Consider the following 24,967-nt stretch of genomic DNA (forward strand, 5'->3'; position numbering starts at 1 on the left):
TTCTGGGTTCCTGGGCAGTGCTCAGCTTGCAAGGTGACAGATCTTTGCTGATAGTTGAAACTGATGATACTGTTGGAACTGGAAAGAGTAGTGCTTGAGTGTAACCATTACCTTTGAGGATGAGCACAGACCAATTTAGAGCAGTGGCCTCTACCTATATAGGGAAGCTCTCTGGAGTGTCTGTGACTCTTAAAGTTGCCTCAGTTTAGTGGGGCCAATCTTTACCATGTTCCCTCCTTCAGTAGCCATGCTTTTCTAGATGCCTTTTTCTTTGTTATTTCAAGGAAATAACATTTTGGGAATTTGTGTCTCCTGTCTTTAAAGACCGTCAGATTTACACCTTTTTGGTATTTCCTGCTTGCCTGAAAACTCCCTTCCAGAAACTCCCCACCCTAACCCCTGTTCTGTCCTGAAAATGCTTGACTTCCCCACCTTCTCACTTGTCATTAAGACATGCTATTGGGCTTCTATGGGGACTGGTCTGGAAGTCTCCAGAGTGGTCAAACTCCCTAGAGCTTTACTCTGGAAGACCTTGCCTGTCTTTTAGAACACTCTTTTTCTATCCAGATAAACTGCTGGGTTTTCTTCATCACCACAGCAGTCCTAGTCCCCACATGTTGGCTTGGATGGTGCTGACACCACGTTCCTGCTCACCTTGGCTCTGCTGCTGACAACTATGATCAGGTATCTCGGTATTTTAGCTAGAGATGACCACTTCCTCCCCACCTCCTAGCCTGGTCTGCTCTGAATATTCCCAAGTGGTTTGAGATTCCACTGGGTCACCAAATGACTGCCTCACAGGGCCTCCCTCAGGGTAAACACCCCTGGCTGCTTACTCTAACCCTAGAGGGCCTGATGACTCTCTTTTCCTGGGCACTCTGCTGGTGGTCTGCCAGCTCCTGTTCTTGCCTCTGCCACCCAAGCAGGCCCCCTTGCAGCCTCACCACACCTTCCCCTCCCTTCTCCTGCTCTGAGTTAGTATACAGACAGCTCTTGTGAAGCTTCTGAGGGATTTTGCTGCTCCTAACCACCAGGGAACAGAAAGGGGCAGAAAATAAACAAGGAAGTTACACAGTTCCATGCTGACTCCCAGGCCCCACAGGTGGAGTTTTAGCCTGCTCAGTGGCTTAAGAGCCCACGCCAACACACACACACACACACACACACACACACACACACACACACACACACACACACAAACACACCTTCTATACCTCTGTTTTGTTAGGTTGTAAGGTTTGGTAAGAAGAAAACAATGGCTCCTAAGTAAGGGGGCAGCTGTAGATTATCTAAAGGGCCTTGGTTTTAAATCCTCAGTTTGGTCTAGGTAGGAGCCTCAGTTTCCTTATTTGTAAAATAAGATATTTTTTTCTTTTTCCTTCTTAACAAGGTCCCTGTAAGGATTATACCAAATGCTTACTAGGGCATCATGAGATCTACTTCCTGGCTTGGAGGAGAGCATTTGTTGATTTGGTGCTATGGTTAGGGTGACTGGCATGCCTAATGGAAATGCCCTCTGTTCTGTTCTGCTCTTTTCTCTTTCTCCTACTTCCTAGGAGGCCTTTTCCTGACTGATTACTCTACCTGCTCACCCCGAAAGCTGAGTCCTTTTCGCTCCTTTGCCAGCACCGAGCTCTTCCACTTCCATGTCCCTGAAGACACATTCCTGGCAGTTTGGAACCTCATCATATTCAAGGAGCAGGGAGGAACCTTTGGAGATCACTGCCCAGATCAAAGTGTGACTGTGTAAGTGTCTGGGTTGCCCTCCCACTTCCCCTTCTAAATCCAGAACACTTTCCAAACTAAAGTGTGACTTTATGAGTATGTAAACTGATCTCTTGACCCTGATCTTGACCCTTATCCATATTGGAGTGTGACTGAGGGCCGTGAACTCTGTCATCTAACTACTTCCTGACTACTGTATAATAGTGTGAGCAACTGAGCTGACCTTTTCCTCCTTATAGCCTGAACTTCTAACCTGGAACCACTTTATTGTATGGGTCAGTATAGGGAATCCATTTGTTTTTCTGATGATGAGTTACAGTTCTCCTTTCTTTCCCCCATTTCCTATCTCCTATTCCATTGCCTGCTTTCCTTCTCTCCTAATTCTGGTCTCTCAGGTATTTCCGGTCCGGGGCACCCCCTGTCATCAATCCCCTGCATACACACTTCCCAGGGGACACAGCTGTGCCCGGGGTTTTCTCACTGACCCTCAGCTGGACACTGCCCAACCGCACCTCAGGCATCTTTAACGTCAGCAGCCCGTTACCTGGGGACTGGTTCTTGGCTGCCCACCTTCCCCAGGCGCATGGCCACATCTCTGTCAAGGTGGGTGTATATTGCCCAGGGTAGGAGGGATCAGAGTTGCCTCTCCATCTCTGCTGAATTTATTGCATGGGCTACCAGTCACACTAATCTTGAGCCAGGGTGGGCAGCAGCACAAGGGTGGTTGTGGTAGAGCATGGCTTTCAGGCCAGCATCATTTGGTGAGATAGTCTGCAGGATACAACTTGGGAGCCTTAGGGAGATATAGTGGTTCCAGGAAAATGAAGACAAAGTCCATAACCTGGAATTAGAGGTTCTGACACTGGGGTGTAGTGTCCCTTCCTATTGGAACTCACTAGGGTTAATCAAGGTGACCAGAAGCCAACAAGAGACTGGTCAAATCTGCTGTACAAATTCAGCACTGGTCAAATCTGCTGTACAAATTCAGCAGTGTTATTTCTAGGATCTTGTGTACATTTTGGCTGGTGAGATCCCTGAAGTCTCTCTTAGTTCACAGCCTAATCTCTAGAATAACAGGGAGTATGTTGCTCATCCATCATAGTTTCAGACAGCACTCCTCACCCTGTGGAAACCATAAGAGAAGCCCTCTTTTGTTAAAAGGAGATTTTGGGTGGCCAGTGACCATTATGACTTGGCCTTACCATTTCATTTAAATATCAGCACTGATTTTACAAAGCAGAGATTATTAAAGTCTAAAGGGCAGGTTAAAGGGCAGGGTGCTTCTTTGGTTGGGAGAGGAAGGAAACATCACAGAGTTTTCCTGCCACTCTCATGTGTTTGGCTGGGCTTCCTCGCAGTTGTAAGGAGAGCTGTAAGTTTCCTACTCCTGTTTGTTGGAGAAGGGGGGAGGGCATGATGATTTGGACATTGTCAGAGTGGGATAGCCATATGTGTGGGGCTGTTAGTAAGGGCAAAGGTCAAAGCATGAGCAGAGCAAATATTTAAAGAACAGGACATTATAGAATAAGAAAGCTGGTGGAATTTGGTCACTGATAATTGGGAGGGGAAGAAATTCCCATCCAGGTCAATATTTGACTTTGATATATCTCTCCAGGATAAGTTTCTTGAGGAATGAGATAGTGATTGTGTCAGACTCACCTCTTCACTTCCTGTTGGAGTCCAGCATTAAGAACATGTGTTAATAATGCCTTTGAATGAGCTGTGAATTGCACAGGGACAAGTACACTGGCTCTGTTGTTGGCAGAGACATGAACTAGGAATGAGGTAGCCTCTGGAGGCCTCGATAATAGGCCTAGTTTTCCTAAGAGTGATGAGGAAGAGAGCCTGGGAGCCCTCTGAATGAGTTCATGCTGGAAGCTTACCTGGAAAAGGCTCTGGGCTCTAGGTAGGCCTTGAGCTATATCAGAACCAGGGAGGAATGTCTTCATGGGTCTTTGGCCAAATCTCAAAGAACCTGCACCTAATCCCAACTCTGATCCTTGACTTGCTTTTTGAGAACTGATGGGGAGACTCTTCAATCCCTTCTCTAATTATCCATAATCTTCCTAAATGAGCAGAGGATCCTGGGGCTTAGTCTTGGGCTGGGATTATGGCAGCTGTGGCCTGAGTAGAAGTGGACAGGGTTTCTTATGGCTGCCAAATTGGGAAAATGGGGAATCAGAGATAGTAGTACAGAGAAAGGCTGCTCTAAACCTAAAGCATGATTCAAAGTGCTCAGATTAAAGGGAGCTGGGTAATAAGAAAAGAACCAGGTCTGCCATGCTTATTTACTTCTATTTAGAACAAGTCCTTGCTACTGTAGCTGGAGCCTCAGCCAGCAGGGCTCCCAGGCTGCAATGTGACTAGGGGGAAAGGGCACAGCTCTTGCTCATGAGGTGGCAAAAAGTTTAGACACTAAGAAGATGTAACTCTTTAGCCAGTCCTGCTCTAGAGATTAGTTGTGTGTGATCCTTCTAAGAATTTGATTGCCATCTGAACTCTTATACACACCTCCAAGCTCTTCATACCATGGCTAGTTTTCCACACTCAAACCCATGGGTTTATGCCCAGAACATTCCTCCATCCTCTCTACTTGTGTAGTCCTTGTACCATGGTTGTTCTGACTTCCTGTGAGACTCATCAAACACAGGAAGTTATGGGGAATCAGGAATAGACTTAGGTGAGAGCTAAAGAGTTCCAACAATGGAAAAGGCAGTGTTGTTTCTAGGATCTTCCTCAACTCTGGGGATAAGCTCAGATAGCCTTTATTCCTTAGTCCTTTTGCACCTGCTTGTACTAGGCCTTATGTTGGGTGCTGGGAACACTGGGGTAAATAAGATATATTTTGGTGAGATACAGGAAGTGTTTTAAGAGGACAAAGGAGAAGTGGCTAATTCAGTTTGAGAGTTTGTTGGAAGTGATATTTGGCAAATGTTAGAGGAAGTAAGGCCTAAGGATGAGGAGGGAAGGCATTCCATATAATGGGAGTAACATATGCCAAAGTTCAGAAGGGAGAACTGGAGTAGTTCAGTGTGGGCCGGGTGTTAGGTTGGGTGAGGAAGGTGGAGGGGTTAATGGAAGTCATCTCTTGAAGGGCCTAGAAGTTTGAACTGTATCCTGAGACTGTTGAGGAGCCTGGAAAGGTTATAAGAGGGAAGTAACTTATCTGGTATAGGCTGCTCTTCTGAGCTCCAGTCCCACATTCTGCTAGAGCCCATATCTGCATTATTTATTACTAGTATCCAGCACATTGTCTGATCCATGGTGGAGCCTTGGCAATTTTTTTTGCCCTCCTACCACCTTCTCAAACTCTTATATCCCAAACTGACTTCATTTCTCCTCCTTCCCTTGTTGCCTTTTTCGTATCAACCACTTCTGTCTTGTCCCTCTGTTCCCAATCTCCTTGCCTTTCCTATCTTGAAGAATGTGTTCGTTCTATAGTGCCTAGTTGCCAGCCTGCCTGGAGAGGCTGGCCTTTAGCTTGTAGATTTCAGCTGGAACCCAAATGACTCATAAGGATACTTCATAAGGAGAAAGTTCTCCTACATGGATGGGTATAGGTTCTCCTCAAAGCCTTCCTCTTCTGGGTCTAAAATTTGAAACTAAATAAAAGGTGAAATAAAGAAAACAACCAAAAAGAAAGCAAAGAAGGAAAAGAACCTGTTCGATCCACTAACTAGGACTACGTAGGACTCAATCTCACCTGAAGTGGTTCAAGTCTACTAATAGTACCTTTGCTGTTTTTCCTCCTCCTTCTAAGTTATTGTATTTATATATTTCAAATAGGTAATATATGCACCTGGTATAACATTCAAATGGTACAAAAGACGTACAGTGAAAAGTAAGTCTTCCCTTTTCCTCCTCCCAGTTCCTAGTTTCTCTCCTCAGAGTTAACTTGTAATCAGCTGTTAACTAGTTTCTTATATTACTCTTTCCTTCTTGAAGTACTTTCTCCTCTTGACCTTCGTAACATTATAGCACTGTCCTTGTTCTCCTTCCCACTACCTCCGACTCCCTCTCTTTCTCTTTTCCTGGCTGCTTCTCTGCTTCATCTGTATGTACTGTAGTGACCCGATAAATGGTCCTAGAACACCTCCTTTTTATTTTTTTTATTCTCTTGCTTGGTGTAACCAGCACAATTGTTTAAAATATCATCTATGAGTTTAATGCCTTTTAAGAGTAGGCAGCCAGGCCTAATTTCTTTGAATCTCAAACTCAATTTTCAACTGCTTATTTGGCATCTGCAATTGGATGTCCAAGAAATGTTTCAAGCTTACTATGTACAAATCAAAGCAAAGTTAAAGGTAAAAAACTCTTTGATTCCCATTTCACTTCTTCCAATCCAAGCCTCTTCTTTTTCCAGCTATTTTTTTTTTAGTAAATGTCACTGTCTTGATTCCTATTTTCTCCATAACCAATCCATAAAGAAAAATTTTTTTTCAACTTCTGAAGTGTTTCATTTCCATTTTTCTCCATTTCCACTCTTAGTGTACCTTCTCTTAGCTTTCTCCTGGGTCACCATGTTAAACTCCTAAATGGTCTCCCTGCTTCTGCTTCTGCCCCTTGCAGTCTCTCTGGCCATCATTTACTTTCCTGTTGATTGGTGCTGACAACTGTGGGCAAGGGAGCTGGGCCAGTAATAGGCTATTTCCACAGAGAAGGCCAAGTTTCTTTGGGCATCTTCCATCTTTTAAAGAAATGCAGCTCACCCATACAAAGACATTCCAGAATCCATCTACCTTGTCTTCCACACCAGGATCTTTCAGATTGTTTCTCATCTACTTATAATTTTTGACTCTCTGGTTTCTTGAGCTTCTTTGCTTTGAATCTGTTCCTTCCATGGCTGTTAATGTTGGCTTGGTCTGTTGATTTAGTTTGAATTCTCTTACATGGTTTCTGCCTTGTCAGTTCTTGAGGACCTGACTTCTGGGCCCTTTCTCTGCCCTGTAACTTCTCTGTTTTCTATTCCACATTGAGGGAAGGGGCTGGACATGCATGTTTTACAGTTGAAGGAAGGAGCCCGGTTTAACTAGAGAAGTCATGCCATCTGATCCTTACTGAAGCCCACAGCAAATAGCAAACAAAATGTGGAGCAGTGTTTATATCCCTGAACTGTCTAGCAAGGAAATGGGCTACTTCCTGAGCATGAGCCCCACCCTCAGGACTCACTCACTGAAAGATTTTTGTGGTGATTTCCAACTTAGGAGGTGGGGCATCTGAAATGCCTTATTGAGAGTATTTCTGATCCTTAGGGTGTGACACCTTAAATGACAGACATGTGCTTTGTATATCAGAGAGGGAAATTTGTGAAGCAACTAGATTGGTTCAGTAGCTCTTTGGAAGAACCCTCTTTTGACACTTAACTTACTTGATAGCTATTATTTCAACTTGATGGCTGTTTTTCTTCAGCACCCTGTGTATGCCAGATCCATGCTAGGCACTGGGGATGTCATTCTGTGTTCCAGGAAGAGGATAGTGAGATCTTCTGGCTATCATCTCTCAAGGCTTCCTTCCAACCTCATGGAACTTGGCAGGGAGTCAGTATCTTGACTGGGTTATTCCATGGCATGAAACTCAATGGAATGTCAGGGCCTGGAAATTTTATTTCAGAACAAGGTTTGGAGGTATGTTCTGGTCAGAATAACCACGTAAGTGGGTCATGGCCTTACTTTCTTGGGTCAGCAGAAGACCATTTGTCCAGAAGATTATAGGAAACAAATTAGGAGACCACTCTGTCCCTTAACTGTTAGGTTTTTAGAATTATGTATCTGAAAATGCTGGAGAAGAGGAACCATAACAAATGGGACTGTGTTCACTGGAGTAATGGGGCTCAGTAATGGGGTGGTGTCAGTGCAGTAGAGAAGAATGGGCTAGGTAAATTGTCCAGGACAAGATAAGCTGGGGGAGATGTTGTCCTCCAGTGTCAGAATAAATAGTCTCAGGTTGAGGAGACAGGTGTAACTGTGGGTCTCAAGGGCAAAGAGGTGGGAAGGGGATTCAAAGATGATAAGTTTTGTCTTCAAAAATGTTTGAGCTGCCCCAAGCTAGTATGTTTCACTATTGATTCATTTATTTATTTTTATTTTGTTTATTTATTTTCATGTTGTGCTGAAGATTGAACCCAGTGCCTCACATGTACGAGGCAAGCGCTTTGCTGCTGAGCCACAACCCCAGCCCCCTATTGATTCATTTATTAAACAGACATTTATTATGTATTTTGTATACTACATTTGGCCTTATATCTGAAGGAACAAAAACAAAATAAAACAAAGGTTCTTGTATTCAAGTTACAAAAAGTCTGGAGGTTGCCTGAGAGGTGATGAGTAACCCTCACTGGGAATATCGAAGCAGAAACTGGACAAGGGAGGGAACAAGGTGGGACATACAAGCAGTGAATGATTCAGATGGTGGTGGTGGTAGTGGTGGGAGTTGGCTAGGAAGGCTTGAATGAGCTTCCCCTGACCCCCACCCCCAGAGAGCCAGTGTTCTGGTCAGGGAATGGGGTGGTTTGAAATTACAGCATCCTAGGAATGCTCAAGAGAGAGGGTTGGGTTGGGAGAAGCACAAGGGCCTGATTATTGGGTGGGTTTGGGCTTAAGTCCCCAAATCTGTCAGTGCTGAGGATCACAGCAGACTTTGAAGACCCAGGTAGGATAGAGGAGATCAGAAATGACTGCTCAGGTAGGAAGGACCAGAGCTTAGAAAGACCACAGTCAGAACCCTGGGATCAGGTGGACAGGGGAGGGGGATGGGCAGGGAGGGTTCTCTCTAATCTATTTAGCTTTGGTTTACTAGCACCCCTGCTGTCTCTCCTGCTCCTGCCACCCTTGCTTCTGTCTCAGGGTCTCCAGGATGAGTGTCAGTATCTCCTTCAACCGCAGCTGATTGTTCGGCGTTTGCTGGACGTGGCTGTACTGGTTCCTGGCCGACCCTCAGAGCAAACCCTTTTTCCACACAATCGCTCAGCCCTGTACAAGTAAGTCAGATACTCTCTATACTGGGCCCCCTTTCACTTCCTTGTTGGATCTTAAGCAGATGGCAGGGTTGTTTTGGTTTCTCAGCCACCTGCCTGATCCTGTTCATCCTCTGGCTAAACTAGATGGCTGGGTGACCCAGAACCCCCAGGGTGGGTTGGATTCCTGCCTCCTCTTTTCTAGCATAGAGGACAAGACTTGAAAAGGCCACCTATGCTCCTGTGTTTCCTATCCCCTCCCGTTCCCTTCTTCCTCATGTTTCCCTCCTTCTGGTGTCCTCTCACCTCACTGTCCTTTCTTGCCCCCAACCTCTCCTCTGCCCAGGGTCTTTGTGCCCAGCTTTACTTACAGGGTTTCAGCGCAGCTGGTGTGTGTGGGGGGCCGAGGGGTGTCTGCCTGCCCTCTGACACTGCGCCTACGTCCCAAGGCCCCACCCTTGCACAACTCAAGCTCCGTGGCCTGTGGAGGTACCTCAGTATGCCAGCTGGAGCTGGCACTGCCCCCCTGGGGGCACTGGGTCTACGTGCGTGTGGAGACATCATATCGGGGCCCTGGCAGGACCATCCGCTTCCAGCTATGTGTGTGGCTACAAGGTCAGAACCCTCACATGTACCCCAGTCACTCAGCCTGTACAAACATCCATGACTGGGAAATGATCTGGATTGCTGTGTTCAGTGACCCTCTGCCATATCTCTACAATCTCCCCCATCCCACCCAGGTTTCTTCACATTCCCTGAAGCCCCCACAATTTGGGCCTCCAAATCATTAATGGCATTGAGATCATTGTTTTGCACCTGACTTGAGATAGCTGATGACTCTTCATTATTTTTCTTGATTTAAACCTCTTTCAATTTCCTGGGGTAGGCAGGAACAACTAGGACTTCTGGGGATACTATCATTGCCAAAGTCCATGCAATTCAGTGAGATCGTCTGTCATACTTAGTTACCTGTTTCAACAGTGTTTCACTGCCCTTAGGGGAGGGACAGATGATCTTGATTCCTTCAACATGATGTTATATTAGCTGTGTCCACTGGGAAAACCTGGACCCTGACCTGCAAGCTGGATGCCCTACACTCCCAAGAGATATCATATTCTAGTTCTTACCCCTCATATCCTTTGATAATTCCTGTCTGGCTCAGTTCTGGTTTGTGGTGTGGCTGTAGGGCTGTGAGGGCTACAGGTGTCAGCTCTGGTTCTTCTGCTTTACAGAGTGCCCACAGCCCAGTCTGTCCCGTGCCCTGGTCCCTGGAGCTGCTATGAACATGCCTCAATCACTGGGCAACCAACCACTTCCTCCAGAGCCACCATCCCTGAGGACTCCTGCAGAGGGGCCTGAGGCCACATCTCCACCTGAGCACTGCTGGCCAGTGCGCCCGACTCTGCGCAATGAGCTGGACACCTTCTCCGTCCACTTCTACATCTTCTTTGGACCCAGTGTGGCTCTTCCACCTGAGCGCCCAGCTGTGTTTGCCCTGAGGCTATTGCCAGTTCTGGACAGTGGAGGTGTCCTCAGCTTAGAGCTCCAGCTCAATGCGGTACTCTTTGTGTAGAATGGAGTGGTTGTCCTGTGGGGGAGTTGAAGGGGGGGAAGGTGTCAGCGGTGTGGAGGGCCTTGCTTCCTCCAAAAAGCCAGTCCATACTGCTTCCACCTAAGCTATTGAATGGGTCACTTCCACCTATCCAATAAGACCATGCTCCCATTTTAAGAGAACTTGTCTCAGTCCAGTTTTGGTCAGAAAGCATGCTCTGCATATTGACCATGCTGAGAACAGGCTGGGTCAGCCAGGGCAACTCAGAGTGGTCTGAGTTTCTATTTTTGTAGGCTGACTGCCTATGCAGAGGGCCTCTCCAGTGGTAATTGTTCATTTTTTCTTGCATATCTTCTGTAAAGAGGGGCTCAGGCAGTCCTTGTTTGGGTAGCTTCTTTTGCCAGTGATGTTTCTAACATTCCGTCAAAGTCTGCCTGCAAGATTTTTTTTTTTTGATCTTTGTCTTGCCCAGAAGTCATAGCTAGTAAATCTATCCCTGTCCTTTTAAAAAAATTAATAGAAGTGCTAGGCACAATGGCACATGCCTGCAATCCCAGAGGCTTGGGAGGCTGAGGCAGGAGAATCTTGAGTTCAAAGCTAGCCTCAGCAAAAGCAAGGTACGAAGCAACTCAGTGATACCCTGTCTCTAAATAAAATACAAAATAGGGCTAGGGATATGGCTCAGTGGTTGAGTGCCCCTGAGTTCAGTCCCTGACATCAAAATAAATAAATAAAATTAAATTAATAAACTACTTTTTAAGCACAGTTTTAGTTTATAGAGTGAGCAGAAAGTACTCAGTTCAATGCCCTTCTCTGTCTGAACAGTGTTCCCTGTTACTGACATCTGATCTTGGTGAGATGTGTTCACTATATCCCTATTGTATTTGAACAGCCCTCTGATGTTTCCCTTTAGATTCCCCAAAGTTGAAACAGCCTTGGTGCCTTGGGCCCCTAGTATTCAGATCTCTCTTTATCTGCCACTTCTTCTCTGGTCATACTTCTACTGGTCATCCTGTCTCTGAAATAAATGATCTGAGGTAGTCTCATCAAAGTGGCAGGCAAACCTTGCCTTAGATTAAGTGAGGTCCAGTGAGGTCTGGAAGGGTGGCTGGTGTAGGAGTCTGGTGGGAGGTGGTGGATCCACCTGAAGAATCTGACAACCTCATCTCAATACCTGTTCCTACAGAGCTCTGTGCGCCAAGAAAATGTGACAGTGTTCGGATGCCTGACTCATGAGGTGCCTTTGAGCCTGGGGGATGCTGCAGTGACCTGTTCCAAAGGTGGGGTGAGGAGTAGGAAGGAGAGGAGGCTGATGTCTGGGCTTGGTGGGAGATGGTGTGGAAGAAGGACAGGGTCTCTGGGCAGTGGGTATAGGTGGGTAGAAGTCTCCTGGATCCTGACCCCAGGCTGACTGCTCCTCCTCCCTGTCTCTCATGCTTCTTCCTTCTTCCCTCTCCCTTCCCTCTTCAGAGTCCCTGGCTGGCTTCCTCCTCTCAGTCAGTGCCACCTCCAGAGTGGCCAGGCTACGTATCCCATTTCCACAGACAGGGACCTGGTTCTTGACTCTCCGCTCCTTGTGTGGTGTAGGGTCTCGGTGAGCAGTGCAACGTGGATGGGGGTGGAGTGGGGAAGACTCTGGCTCCAGGTAACAGTCATTGTGTGTACAGGTTTGTGCGGTGTCACAACGCAACTGCTGAAGTGCGGCTGCGCACTTTCCTGTCCCCGTGTGTGGATGATTGTGGACCCTACGGCCAGTGCAAGCTGTTGCGTACACACAATTACCTATATGCAGCCTGCGAGTGCAAGGCTGGTGAGCATGCTGGCAAGGGAGTGGGCATGCTGGCCTTCCTGACCCTGGGAGGTGGCTTGGAGTGGGGAAATGCTTTGCCCCAACATGGGCTTAGGACTCTGGGGGCCAGCAGAAGTATCTGCTGAACTTGTGGCTACCTCCTGTTCTCTACCCTGTGCCCTCCCTACCTACAGGGTGGCGGGGCTGGGGCTGTACTGACAGTGCCGATGCACTCACCTATGGATTCCAGCTGCTGTCCACGCTCCTACTCTGCCTGAGCAACCTCATGTTTTTGCCACCTGTGGTCCTGGCCATTCGGAGCCGGTATGTGCTAGAAGCTGCCGTCTACACCTTCACCATGTTCTTCTCAACGGTATGTGATGCATCTGTCTCTTTACCATGTTCTTGTCCATAGGGATACATGAGGGTCTGCATTTCTATCATGTTCTCTACAGGCTGGGGGATGCATACCTTTAGGATGGCTTTTACAGTAGTATTCCAACTTCCCATGGCATGCATTGAAAGTGATAGTTTTGGTAAAGATCTTGGGGTAAAAATGAACAAAGCTGTTTGTTTGCAACTGAATACAACAGGGTGAGACTCTAGCTGCCCCATACTCTGTCCTTCTGGAGGGCCAAGGACAACTCTATTTAGCACACTGGCCAGGAGACAATACAGAAGTATGTCTATATCTTCACTCTGATCTCCTCTGGGTGGGGACAGGAAATATATGCTTTTACCCATATCTCTGCATTGAGTCTTCACCATCATGTTCTTTCTTTCTTTTTTAAAAAAATTTTTTAGTTGTAGATGGAAACAATATCTTTATTTTTTATTTATTTATTTTTATGTGATGCTGAGGATTGTACTCAGGGTTGTATGGTGTGAGGCAAGTGCTCTACCACTGAGCCACAACCCCAGCCCCTCATGTTCTTTCTTGTTATGAGCTTTAGCTCCTTTGTGCTCATGTTCTCAATCATCCTGGGGGAATTTCTATTATCTTTAGCATGTTCATCTGTAGGGCATGAAGATGTGTCTCCCATTCAGTCACCATGGGCTTCTTGACTTCTCATAGGAACTTTTGGAAGGCAGAGGAGATCTCTCTATTGGACAATGGGTAGGAAAGCCTGGGTCTCAGATACTTGGTCCTGAGATATCGTGGGATATGGCAATGTGATCTAAAATCCCAGCTCAAAGGAGTGCATTTTGATATAGATTTGTAGAATTTTGTTGTTGTTGTTTTGAGATGGGGTCTCACAATGTTACCCAGGCTTGTCTGGAACTCCTGAGCTCAAGTGATCCTCCCACCTCAGCCTTTTGAGTAGTAAAGGGCTATAGATGTATGCCACCATACCTAGAAAGATTTGTAGTTTGGAGTCCCTCCATTCTCAATAATGAAATCTCCATGATTCCTCCCCTGAATTTTTCTACTTCTCTTAACCATAAAAGTTCGTATCACAAACAAAAATTTCAGGTACTATTAGGGAATGTAGAGAAGTGAATCTACTAATGTGATTTTCCCCCAAGGAAACTTTCTGCCCCACCAAGATTCTACATCTAGGGATCTTGTCATCTCATCTGTTCTTGGCATCTTGTGACATAGAGTACCTGGATCTCAGATACTTGGTCCTGAGTATGAATACCTCAGGAATCTTGGAGGGATTCAGACTGTCCTCATGTCTTGGCAACAAGGATACCACAGAAATCATTGGTGCCTCCTTTGTTTCCAGCATTACTAGATCAGACATATGACCACATTACAAAAACCTACTTGTCATATGGGAGAAAGTAAAGGTCCAATATGCTGAAACTGAGGGTCCTACCACCTGACCCTCAATGCTGGTCCCTGGTTGAGGAAGTGTGGGCTACAACCATGCTGCACAGACAGACCTTGACCCTTTAAGCTGCATGAAAAGAACATAGCCCAGTTTTTCTTGGTTGGCTCCCTTTTCAGGCCTGCTCTGATAGTGGCTCACTCTATTTTTATATTAGACACTGTCTCCCTTTCTCATTGCCAGATGCCCTCCATACTGTTGCTCACCAAATCCTGTAGCAACAGCTGTTCCACCAGCCCACTCTTGGCTTCATGCAGGTGGAATGTGATTCACAACTGGTATGAGTGCTTCAGTGTGTCAGGAGCGTGGAGTGTGTGGGGAGAGCATATTCAGTCCCCTGGACTTGGCACAAGCATCCTGGGCATTGGCTCCAGAGTGTTATAGGCTGGCTGACCTTTCCTTTTCTGGATTCAATGACATGTTGACTTGAGAACAAAAGACCTTCTTTTCCCTAGTAGGAGTGCTGAGAGAGAGAGCTCCCACTTTCTCAAACCAGGCAAGAAGCAAGAGAGTAAGGAAGAACTTCTGGCTTTAGGTGTTGGCTGGAGTCTTTCTCTGACTCCTGTTCTTTTATTACATGGGCCAAAATGAGAGGTCCTGGTCATCCAGTTTTCAGGGAAGGTTCCCTATAGTCTCTCCTTTCCCATTCTTTCAGGAGTCTAGACTTGTTTCATTCTGCAGCTGTGTTTATTTGAGAAGGCATTGGTCATGTTGCAGTTGACAGTACCAGGGCAGTAGATGACAATCAGGTTCCTTGTCTTAAAATCTAGGATACTATACTCCTGGGATTGTTACATGGGTTCCTAACCAGGGCACAGAAGCAGAGAGCAGGTTTATAATTCAAACGTTTACAGATATGAAATATGGGGGGAAAAACAGGCCACAGCTTGCTGTTGATTTTGTATGTAGCCAAACAGTTCAGATAATAACAGCAATAAGACATATATGTACTGAATATGTGTTGTGTCACACTCTGCTAATTTAATCCTTACAGTAGAACTATATAATAGGTAAGTCTTTTTATTCTTTTTTAATTTTAACTTTTTGTAGATGAAGGAAAGTTTTATACTTTGTCTGAGAGAAGGTGAATGGTAGAGCCTAGATTCTCATTCAGCCTGACTCCAGGTCCCTTACGAATAATTACTGAGATATATTGCTCTTCTGATATCCTGGACAGTGAAGTTATTCATAAATTTCTAATCTGACTTCTGTTCTTCTGATATCCTGGCATATATAAACTCATGACCTTAGATTAGTAGTTCTCCCCACATTCTTGTGATAATTTTTTAAAATTTGTAATTGTAGATGGATAGAATGCCTTTATTTTATTTATTTATTTATTTTTATATGGTGCTGAGGATAGAACCCAATGCCTCAGGCATGCTAAGCAAGTACTCTGCCACTAATCTACAGCCCCAGTGTGATAATTAAAAAAAAATTTTTTTTCAGTGCTGGGGATTGAACCCAGGACTTCATACATGCTAGGCGAGTACTGTATCACTGCACCACATCCCTTCTCCAGTTCTTAAATGATATACCAAACCAAACCAGGAAGAACACTGCAGTTGTGCAATGCTCACCCCTTCGGTGCAAGCCACAGATCCTTCACAGTGCTACTTATAATCAGATCCCAAAAGGCCCAGTTAGAGCCCACATCATGGGCTGTGCAGCCTTCCTTGCTGATTGCTGACATCCTAGCAGCAAGCCTACCCTCTCATTACCTCTTCAGTTCCTTGACCTGCCACATGTAATTCTCATTGGCTCTTAGCAAAATCCCAAAAGTGTTTCCAAGAGAAAAAGAATTTAGGAAACAAAAAAATGAGAGTGACAGTTAAGTTACAGTATATGCTGAGTGTAAGTATCCCAATGTATGCATGGTATGTATGATACCTGGGTACTCTGTTTTGGAGCATTAGATGAACTATATTATAAAAATGTTAAATTGTATAGAAAAAAGAATTTAGGATAATTTTCCCAAATTTACTTAAGATAGAACATTATGTTAAATAAAATAAGTTTGACTTATAAGATCAAGGGTTGATTTGGACACTAGAGAGAACAAAGGAAAGAAGGTGGGATGGGGGCATGAAACTCTTGAAAATAGATGGGAGACCAACATAAAAGGGGGAGAGGAGTGGAAGAGGAATTAGATTGACCAAATTATGTTATGTACATGTATAAATATGTCACAGTGAATCCCACTATTATGTATAACTGTACCAATTAAGAAATAAAATATACAAATGTCCTCATATATAGTAACCAAATCTGAGAAAGTCATTAATTTGGATTAGAATTATTTTAATAGAATCCAGTTTGTAATGGAAAATTTTAAATTCCTGTTTTTCTGTGTCATTTCTACCACTTTTTATTGCTGTTGACAAAAAAATACCAATCTAAAAATAAACCCACACATTTCAATGAAACAATTCCCTCACATGGCAATTTAATTTAACTCTACTCCTGTGGATTTTCCACAACCTGAAACAATCACTACGACTTTTTATTGTATTTGGAGACTTCTATTCACAGAATATCAGTGAGATGATTTCTCTAAAACATCTCTACTCCAGAGACAATATATGCATTCCCCTGAGTCTTTTTTTTCAGTGCACAGAAATTCCTAGAGAAAGTCACTATTTAGTTAATTCAACACTGCTGATCTGTATCTTCCTTTATTTTTGATCAAATGATTCATTACAAGTTCTTCTTCCAGACACTCTGGGACATTCCTTTCTATATACTTGAAAGTCATGTATATGAAGCAAATGTTTAGTTAAGCCTGAAATATAAAAAGATGTTTGAAAAAAAACACTAAAATGTGAAATAGTTTGGGTAATTTGGTGGCTGTAGTGCTTACAATCTGGTCTTAGAAGTGGAGAATAATCAGTGTTTTATAGCTAAAATAGAAAAAGATAAAAATGTTGATTTGTTTAAGAACAAAATCAATCAACAATTAATCAGCATGTGTAAGAGAAGAATCTGAAAAATAAACAAATCTCAGGCATAGTCAAACATTAATTCTCCTCAGTGTATGAGAAGTGGATACTGTACCTTCCCCATATTGTTCCTTGTGGTGTGAAGCAGCATGTTGTTCTCCATGGCCTTGATGACTGCCTTTTTGCCTACTGTGTGCTCCCTTTGGCACTGGATGGGAAGGGATGAAGAAAGCCAGTGTGTGCAAATCCTGAAAGTGAAGCTCATTGCATAATCCGATCAATCTATCAGGAGAAACTGGAACATTTAAGGGAATTGGCGGGTCTAGGCTTTCAAAGAGGCCAGAGCTAGACCCAAAGCATGGGCCAGGGATGGCGATTATTGATGGAACCTATGATGAGCATGAAGAGAGAGGGAAGGGATTGACCTCATCTTGAGAGATGTGTGCTCCCCTATTCCTGGCCTGGCACGCTTCACAGCATATTCCAGAAGTAAAAAGATTTAGAAGGCGAGGACCAAGGTCAAAACTTCCAGATGATTATGGCTTATGAGGCAGACCTGGCCTCCTTACCACATTCTTCTCAGGAGTGGGGAGTTGGGCATTTCCTGGTTCTTCTCACCTGTGGCCTCTCACCTCTGCTTCTCTGACTTATTGCAGTATACCACCCCTGTGTGGCCTCTTTCAAGATCTAGACCTAGATCTTGGCCCCAAGTTCCTTTAACACCTGTCATTTCTTCCTCCAGTTCTATCATGCCTGTGACCAGCCAGGCATTGTGGTTTTCTGCATCATGGACTACGATGTGCTACAGTTCTGTGATTTCCTGGGCTCCCTAATGTCTGTGTGGGTCACTGTCATTGCCATGGCTCGGTTACAGCCCGTGGTAAAGCAGGTCAGTCTGGATTGGGCCCTGGGGGACGACCATAGCCAAAATCTACTTGAAACCCACTCCTGCCTTCTCCCTGGGGGATTTTCCAAGTACCTCTGTCCATTCAGGCCCAGTCCCTAGAGTTCTGTCACTTGGCATTAGCCCAGCCCTGGAGTCCTCTTTCCTTAGGTGCTGTATTTACTGGGGGCTATGCTGCTGTCCATGGCTCTGCAGCTTGACCGACATGGACTCTGGAACCTGCTTGGACCCAGTCTCTTCGCTCTGGGAATCTTGGCCACAGCCTGGGTAAGGGCTAGGAGGGCTGTGTGTGTTGGGAGGCAAGGGAGGAAGACTTGGATGTAGGGTCCTGGCCATCTGCTCTCAGTTTAAGGTGGGCATGGATTCTTGTTACTACCTGCTGTTCATAGTGTACACTGTAGTCTTGGCAGGTGCCTTTAGGTCACAGCTAGGGCTCATGGGAAGCCTGAGCATGACTGGCTTTGGCTTGGGTCCCAGGGCTTTACATTTCTGAGCCCCCATTTCTCTGCCTCCCCTAGACAGTACGCAGCGTCCGCCGCCGGCACTGCTACCCACCCACGTGGCGCCGCTGGCTTTTCTACTTGTGCCCAGGCAGCCTTATTGCAGGCAGTGCTGTCCTCCTGTACGCTTTTGTGGAGACCCGGGACAACTACTTCTACATTCATAGCATTTGGCATATGCTTATCGCTGGCAGCGTGGGTTTCTTACTGCCTCCTCGTGCCAAGACTGACCACCGGGTCCCGTCTGGAGCCCGAGCCAGGGGCTGTGGATACCAACTGTGCATCAATGAGCAGGAGGAGCTGGGCCTTGTGGGCTCAGGAGGGACCACTGTCAGCAGCATCTGTGCCAGCTGAGTGGGGCTTTGGGCCAGGCCCCTGGGGTTATGAACCCTTCCTAAGGATTTTCCTGGGAATGTGGAGCCCTCCTGGTACCAAGAGATGGTTGTATTTCTTGAGGACATGGAGCATTTCTCAAGGACATCAAACTCTTCCAGGGACCTGGAGCCCTTCCAAGGACAAGGGGAACTTCCTGAGGGCTTGGAGTTCTTCTGCAACCATGAAGTCCTTCTTAAGGACTGGAGCTATGCAGGGCAAAGAGCCCCCTCAGGACCAAGGAGTCCCTCCTAGGGGCAGCCCCTAGGATATGGAGCCCTCCTATATAGACATATAAAATTACTTCCTAGGGAGACACTGCTCTGTTAGGAATGTGGCATTGTTCCAGAGGAAATGGAGTCCATCTTGGGGAAACTGAATCTTAAGATTTTTCCAGAGTCTCAGCAACTCTGGCCTCAGGCTTCCTTCCCAGAAGCAGCATGTGGGCCTGTGCTGTGCTGGAAAGGGAGGATTGTAGGACAGACATAACTGGAACTGGGGCTGGTTGGCTGGCGTCCTGAATTGATGCAGGTGGGATCTGGAGTGTCTCCAATGAAGTATGTGCTGGTTCTGTGCTGCCTTTTCCCCCTGGGCTCAGGGAGTGGGGAGAAGAGGAGGAGAAGGTCCCTGAGGTAATAGAAGGGGTGATAGGACCCCAGCCTACAGGAGCTGCTGGGAGCCTACTGTCTGAGGCTTCTGCCCTATCATGTACACTCCTGCATCCCTCTCATCTGGTCCCTGTGTTCATTTCTAAACAGTTCCTGGTGCCTACTTTTCAATTCCTGTGGGACCTAGACTATAGTAACTGAGAGGTGTGTGTGTGTGTGTGTGTGTGTGTGTGTGTGTGTGTGTGTGTGTGTGTGGTTACATATAAGCATGCATGTGTTTGTGTATGCTGAGATGCTTGAATCAATGAGACAGACCTCCTTCATGATAAGCCCACACTCATAGGAAGGAAGCTGAGGTGCCAGGAAATTAAGTGACAGGTACAAAGTTCAGCTGTGCAAGAAATATCACAAGAATGTCACTTCTATTTTGAGCCTCCATTTTTTTTCTGAGTACCAGAAACAATTTTTTGTTAATTGGGATTTAATAATTTCCATCAGGGTCATAGCTGAGTTCTGAGGGTTTTACAAAATGCCAAGATATTGATGTTGAAAGGAGCATTCTCTCTGGCCTCCAGAGAGAATGGCCTCATCCATCCACTGAGACTTCCATCATCTCATTTGGTTCCCAGTTAGCATTCCAGATAAGTCATCTGGATGAGAGAGAGATCTTGTTCCTATCTATATAACCCTTCTGGTTTGAAGGTCTGTGCCATAAGCAAAGACCTACAAGATTGTCTAAGGCCTTTGCTATGTGGACACCATGAAGCCATTTCTACTGTGGTTTTCTGAGTTTTACTTGACAAACAAGGCATAAATTGCTCTTTTAAATCCTGCAGACCCACCCAGGGGCTTGGCTCAGGGCCCCTCCCTTTGGGATCTTTTTGTGGCAGTGATATCACTTCATTTCCTCTTCCTTTCTCTTCCTCCATTTGTTAATCTTAAGGAGAGCATGGGGGAAGCCTTATTGTTACTTGTCATGTTTTCTCCCAAATCTTTTATCTGTGCCTTAAGTTTTTTTCTGTTCCCTTTAGGGACTAAGCTTTTGATCCTCAAATGCCAGGAAAATCTCCCTTTATCCTCTCCTCCTACAATTGCATCTCTTCCTTGGAGTTACTTAGTAGAGAATGATGTGGCCAAATGAATTGTGAGAATGAAGATATATGACCTTGGTGTCTGTTTTTACATCAGAAATTTTATTTTATTTCAACACTCATTTGGATAGAGCCATGTTACTAGGATGCTTGAACCCAATTAGCTGGGATTCAGGATAGAGTTAGTGGAATCCAGAAGACACTGGAGTAGGCAACCGAGGTAGGACACACCTCACTCTGCTAGGATGGGTTGGAAGGGGCTTCTGGAAATGAGGGGCTTGAATGAGGATTAAATGAATTTCTATAATGCCAAGATGTTGGGAGAGTGTTCTCTGAGGTCGCCAAGTCCATGTTATATCCCTTCCACGAGATTCCTATCATTCCATCTGGTTCCCTTTCAGTAAAAAAACTTAGAACAAAGCATATTCCCTAGGCTAGTGTGTGACGTGTATCCAATATATGCTAGTCAAAGGCCGTGGAGTATTGGGATGTGGGGGGAGACTGAGGGTGAGACACAAGCAGGAAGGAAAGATATTTAATCAGAAAACTGAAGAGTGCAGTGTGTATGGGCCATGTTTGTTTGTGTATGCCTATGTGCATATGTGCGTGCGTGTAGTGGGGTGCTGTTGGAATGCAGCCAGTGATGTAGTTGGACAGGTAGGTGGGTTCTGGTCTTTGCTCAATAGGAAATGAGGAACTGGCTGGTGCAGGGGACAGGTTTTAGGGAGAGTTTGGAAGATGAGAGTGCAGTTATACACCTGTTGCACTATTTGAGAGAGAAATAATAAAAACTTCTTTATATGGCATCAGTAGAAAGGAGGGGACCACTTTAAGAGCTCTTAGGAGATAGATGGTGCAGGACTTAATAACTGATTAACATGTAGGTGATGAGGTGTGAGAGAAAGTCTAGGATAACCACTATGTTTCTTACTTGGGGTGGTGGTGCCACTGAGATGGTCCCACCACTTGAGGTTGAAAATGATTCAATTTTGGACATTTTGAGTTTGAGGTGCCTATAGGTTCTTGGGGGGAGGGGATTAGCACTCAAACCAGGCTGGGTATAGCACTCAAACCAGGCCTAGAGCCCTTGTCTCTCCCCTAGCTTGTCTTATTGGTGACAGGCCAAGAACCAGACCAGCCCTGCCTTCTATAAGGATGGGGCTGTGGTCAGCTGTGTTAGTGCTCATTTCACATATCTTTACACAGCCACACTCTTAATTCCTGACCACTGGCAACTGCCTGTAGCATATTCAGCACCACAGAGCTCAAGCCCCAATGGTGAGCTGCTGGGTGAACATTTAGTTCAGAAAAACTGCTCCTGGGAAAGCCCTGAGGGCTATAGAAATTGGTAAGATATGCTGACTTCCAGTCCTGAGGAAACTAAAATGGTGGTGAAATTGTACAAAAGAAAGGATGAAGTACCAAGGGAAAGGTGCCATAGGATGTAAAGAGAACAGTCTCAAAGTGCATCAGAGAAGAATGCATGAAAGAGATGGTGTCTGAGCTGGCTTTGAAATCTCATCCCAGTATGACTGAGAACAGCAGGAGCAAAGACCTGGAGGTGGAGAAAGCACAGAGGATGTAGTAAGGGGCCAGCCTGTGTGGAGGGGGAGAGGAAATCAGGCCAAAGAAGCAGATGTAGCCAGATTCTGGGGAACTTGAAGACTAAGCAAAAGAATTTGAACTTAATGCTGTGGTGATGGGGAACCACGAAAAATTGTTGATCACAAGAGTGATTTCACATTAAATGGCAAAACCACTATGAGAGATGTAAGAAATTTCATTCAGAGACTAGATGGACACAGTCATGGGAGCAGCTGGAGAAACCAATGACAACTGGTACCTCTGCATTAGGTGTTGGGCATAAAGCTGCTCCAGGCTTCCTGGCTGGCAGTCAAAAGGAAAATTGAGTGTGAAAGAGGGAGAGGAAGGGCAATGGAGAACCCAGGATGACCAGTGTCTGGCTCTCAGTGCCTTCAAGTTCATTGACATAGGTGACTTGAGGGAGTAGCTGGCACCTTTTGCCATGGAGCTGAACCTGGCCCAGACTGAGGACAGCTGAAGGAGGAAACATGGCCAGAACTAGGAGAGCCAGTGCACTGGTAACACAATGTCCCCCAAGGCCTGGTGCTGTTCACCTTTGCCTTCCACCCTATGTGCATATCTCTTATGGGCAAACACAGAAAACCCATAAGGGAAGGAAATCCCAAGAAGCACATTTCCAATCTAGTTTGGATGACCCAGTGGAGAGCTATGAGTGAGCTAAGCTGGGCTTTCTTGAGATGATTGATCAGGCAGCATCCTGTGAAGGAAACACCATGAAGGAAAAGGAAACCAAATCTCTACGAGCACTTGGATAGGATCTGCAGCATAGCATATGGTCATTGGGTACTCACAAACCTCTCAGTCCTCTTATCCTATCACACATATTCTCCATGTGAATCTCCTGTCCTTGATGTTAGATGTGGCCATGAGCCTGGTGTTGATCAAAGGAATGTGAGAGGAAGTAGTTCAGGCTTTGTTACCTTCTCTTCTCCTTTTGTTGTGATGCCTAGCCATGTTACAGATGGTAACTGCTTTGTCATTATGGGTACCAGAAAGGAGAAGATAAGGATTCAGAGCAGAACCCCAACTAAGTCCTTATGGACCTTGGGCATAAATGAGAAATTGATTGATTTTAAGCCACTGAAATATGAGGCCATTATCACAAGATAGGTTAGTTTATCCTGACAGAGGGCAACGGTAAAAGTTGGCTAATTTCCTGGTGCGCAGAACTCCCCCAAGCAGAGAAGTGACAGCTGCTTTCACCTCTGCATTTCTTAGGCTGTAGATGATGGGGTTCAGTGAAGGTGTCATGACTGCATAAGACAGTGTGGTAATCTTATCCACATTGGGATTCTTTGCCTTAGGCTTGAGGTACATAAAGTAGATGGTCCCATAAAATATCACCACCACTGTAAGGTGTGCAGAGCAGGTAGAGAAGGCTTTGCGCCGGCCTGAAGCAGAGGGAACCCGAAAGATGGCAGCCAGGATGAAAATGTAGGAGAGACAGATGAGCAAGAGAGGGGTCACTGTCAGGATGGTTGTAGCCACCATCAATACCAGGGCATTAAGGGAGATGTCCCCACAGGCGAGTTTCAGCACTGCTAAGATCTCACAGAAGAAGTGGTTGATGACATTGTGGCCACAGAAGGGGAGGCGCCAGATCAGGATGGACTGTAGCAATGAGTTGACAAAGCCTGTCCCCCAGCTCAGCGCTGCCATCTGCCAGCACATCTGTCCAGTCATGAGCTCTGTGTACCTGAGTGGGTGGCAGATAGCCACATAACGGTCATAGGTCATTGCAGCCAGGAGAAGGCACTCTGTAGCACGCAAAGCAAGGGTCAAGAATATCTGTAGCACACAGGCTGGGAAGGAGATGGTACTTCTGGTTTGTAGGAAGTTGGTGAGCATGAGAGGTGTGAAGGAGGAGGTGCCACAGATGTCTATGAGGGAGAGGTTGCTGAGAAAGAAGTACATGGGGTTGTGCAGGTGGGGGTCCAGCATGATCAGCACCATGAGGAGGGAGTTCCCCAGCAGATTCATGCAGTAGATGCCCAGGCAAAGCACAAACAGGACCATCTCTAGGTCATGATGCCCATGGAGCCCCAGCAGGACATAGTCCATCACGGCTGTCTGGTGTGTCTCCTCCATCTCATCCTCTTTGCTCTTTCATTTGGACCACACAGCTTTTAGAACGAAGCTCTTGCTGGTGTGGGGACCAAGGATACTGCTGGATATGTGACTTGCAGTGTATCAGCCTCCCTCTCTGGAACCGAGTTTTATCAAGGAGATAAAAGGAGAGACAAGCCTTCAGGCCTGCATCTGGCCCTCCCAGCTCTGCTGTTCTATGGACTTTGAGGGGAATTGCAACATGCTGGCTCTCTAGACTCTTGGCTGTTCTTCCCAGGGGATTTCAGAGGGGACAGTAGAATACGAAATATATGTGACATGTTTTCTTTTTTTTTAAAAAAGAGTTCCTACCATTCAAATGATGACTTCCTATGCCTAATAATGCCCACTGTATTTCAGATTCTTTCATTCAGTGATTCATTCATACCCTGTGGTAGGTATTGTTTCAGGTGCTGGGGCTATACCAGTAAGAAAAATAAGAAAACAAAAAGATTCCACACTGTCTCTGTTGTATCCTCACTTCCTTGACTGAGGTGACATTCTGGGAAGCAGATGTATGATGGCTGATCTTACCCAGTGTCCCTCTGGGCCTTGGGGATGGAACACTTTGGTGTGTAATTCTGAATTATGGTCATTTCTCCTTAAGGAATCAGAAATCATTCATTGCTTTTTCAAAAGAGCACACATGAACATTTGTACCCCAATAGAAGTAGATATAGAGGTACAATAGAATTGCTGGTCACAGGATTTAGCCCTAGTCAGGAGAACCAAGAGACTCACTAGTGGGCTTCCTAGTTGCTTTTTGGGATAAGTGAGATTGGCAGGGATGCCAGTCAAGTAGGCGCACCTGGAGCTCATCTGGCCTTGGCGTGGCCAGTTGTTGACTAGCTTTAGAAAGGCAGGAAGGAGACTGAGGTTTGTTCCCAGCAGCCTCCATTGCTGTGCCAAGCTGGTCTCAAGGCCTTCTTGGAATAGGACAGTGTTAAAATTCACAGGAGGGAGCTCTCATGTCCCCAAAGCCCAATAGT

At 45.7% G+C, this 24,967-nt stretch overlaps 2 protein-coding genes across 7 annotated transcripts in view; one reads left to right on the forward strand and one right to left on the reverse strand.

Annotated features, from left to right (window-relative positions):
• The window catches only part of Tmem8b (transmembrane protein 8B), a 96,344-nt gene that overhangs the window by 3,893 nt on the left and 67,484 nt on the right, over positions 1–24,967 (forward strand). For 2 of the 6 annotated variants that reach the window (XM_021726980.3, XM_040286033.2), the window contains 12 exons: positions 1,557–1,746; positions 2,121–2,328; positions 8,568–8,701; positions 9,024–9,292; positions 9,910–10,235; positions 11,416–11,509; positions 11,700–11,823; positions 11,897–12,039; positions 12,213–12,391; positions 17,535–17,681; positions 17,847–17,963; positions 18,219–20,580. In XM_021726980.3, coding sequence (XP_021582655.1) covers positions 1,557–1,746; positions 2,121–2,328; positions 8,568–8,701; positions 9,024–9,292; positions 9,910–10,235; positions 11,416–11,509; positions 11,700–11,823; positions 11,897–12,039; positions 12,213–12,391; positions 17,535–17,681; positions 17,847–17,963; positions 18,219–18,836 — 2,549 coding nt within the window. In that variant the 3' untranslated portion in view covers positions 18,837–20,580. Of the gene's footprint in view, positions 1–1,556; positions 1,747–2,120; positions 2,329–8,567; positions 8,702–9,023; positions 9,293–9,909; positions 10,236–11,415; positions 11,510–11,699; positions 11,824–11,896; positions 12,040–12,212; positions 12,392–17,534; positions 17,682–17,846; positions 17,964–18,214; positions 20,581–24,967 lie in introns of those variants that run through there. The other 4 variants (XM_005326262.5, XM_040286032.2, XM_040286031.2 and 1 more) reach the window with 4 other exon arrangements.
• LOC144377306 (olfactory receptor 13C7-like) lies at positions 20,694–24,353 on the reverse strand. The gene has a single exon (XM_078047812.1). The coding sequence runs from the start codon at positions 23,958–23,960 to the stop codon at positions 22,989–22,991; it is 972 nt and encodes a 323-aa protein (XP_077903938.1). The 5' UTR covers positions 23,961–24,353; the 3' UTR covers positions 20,694–22,988.

This window comes from Ictidomys tridecemlineatus, chromosome 4 (genome assembly GCF_052094955.1).
Source record: "Ictidomys tridecemlineatus isolate mIctTri1 chromosome 4, mIctTri1.hap1, whole genome shotgun sequence".
Lineage (NCBI taxonomy): Eukaryota > Metazoa > Chordata > Mammalia > Rodentia > Sciuridae > Ictidomys > Ictidomys tridecemlineatus.

Bases quoted from the DNA above. Each gene is read 5' to 3' on its own strand.
- LOC144377306 (XM_078047812.1), bottom strand. From the start codon at position 23,960: ATGGAGGAGACACACCAGACAGCCGTGATGGACTATGTCCTGCTGGGG.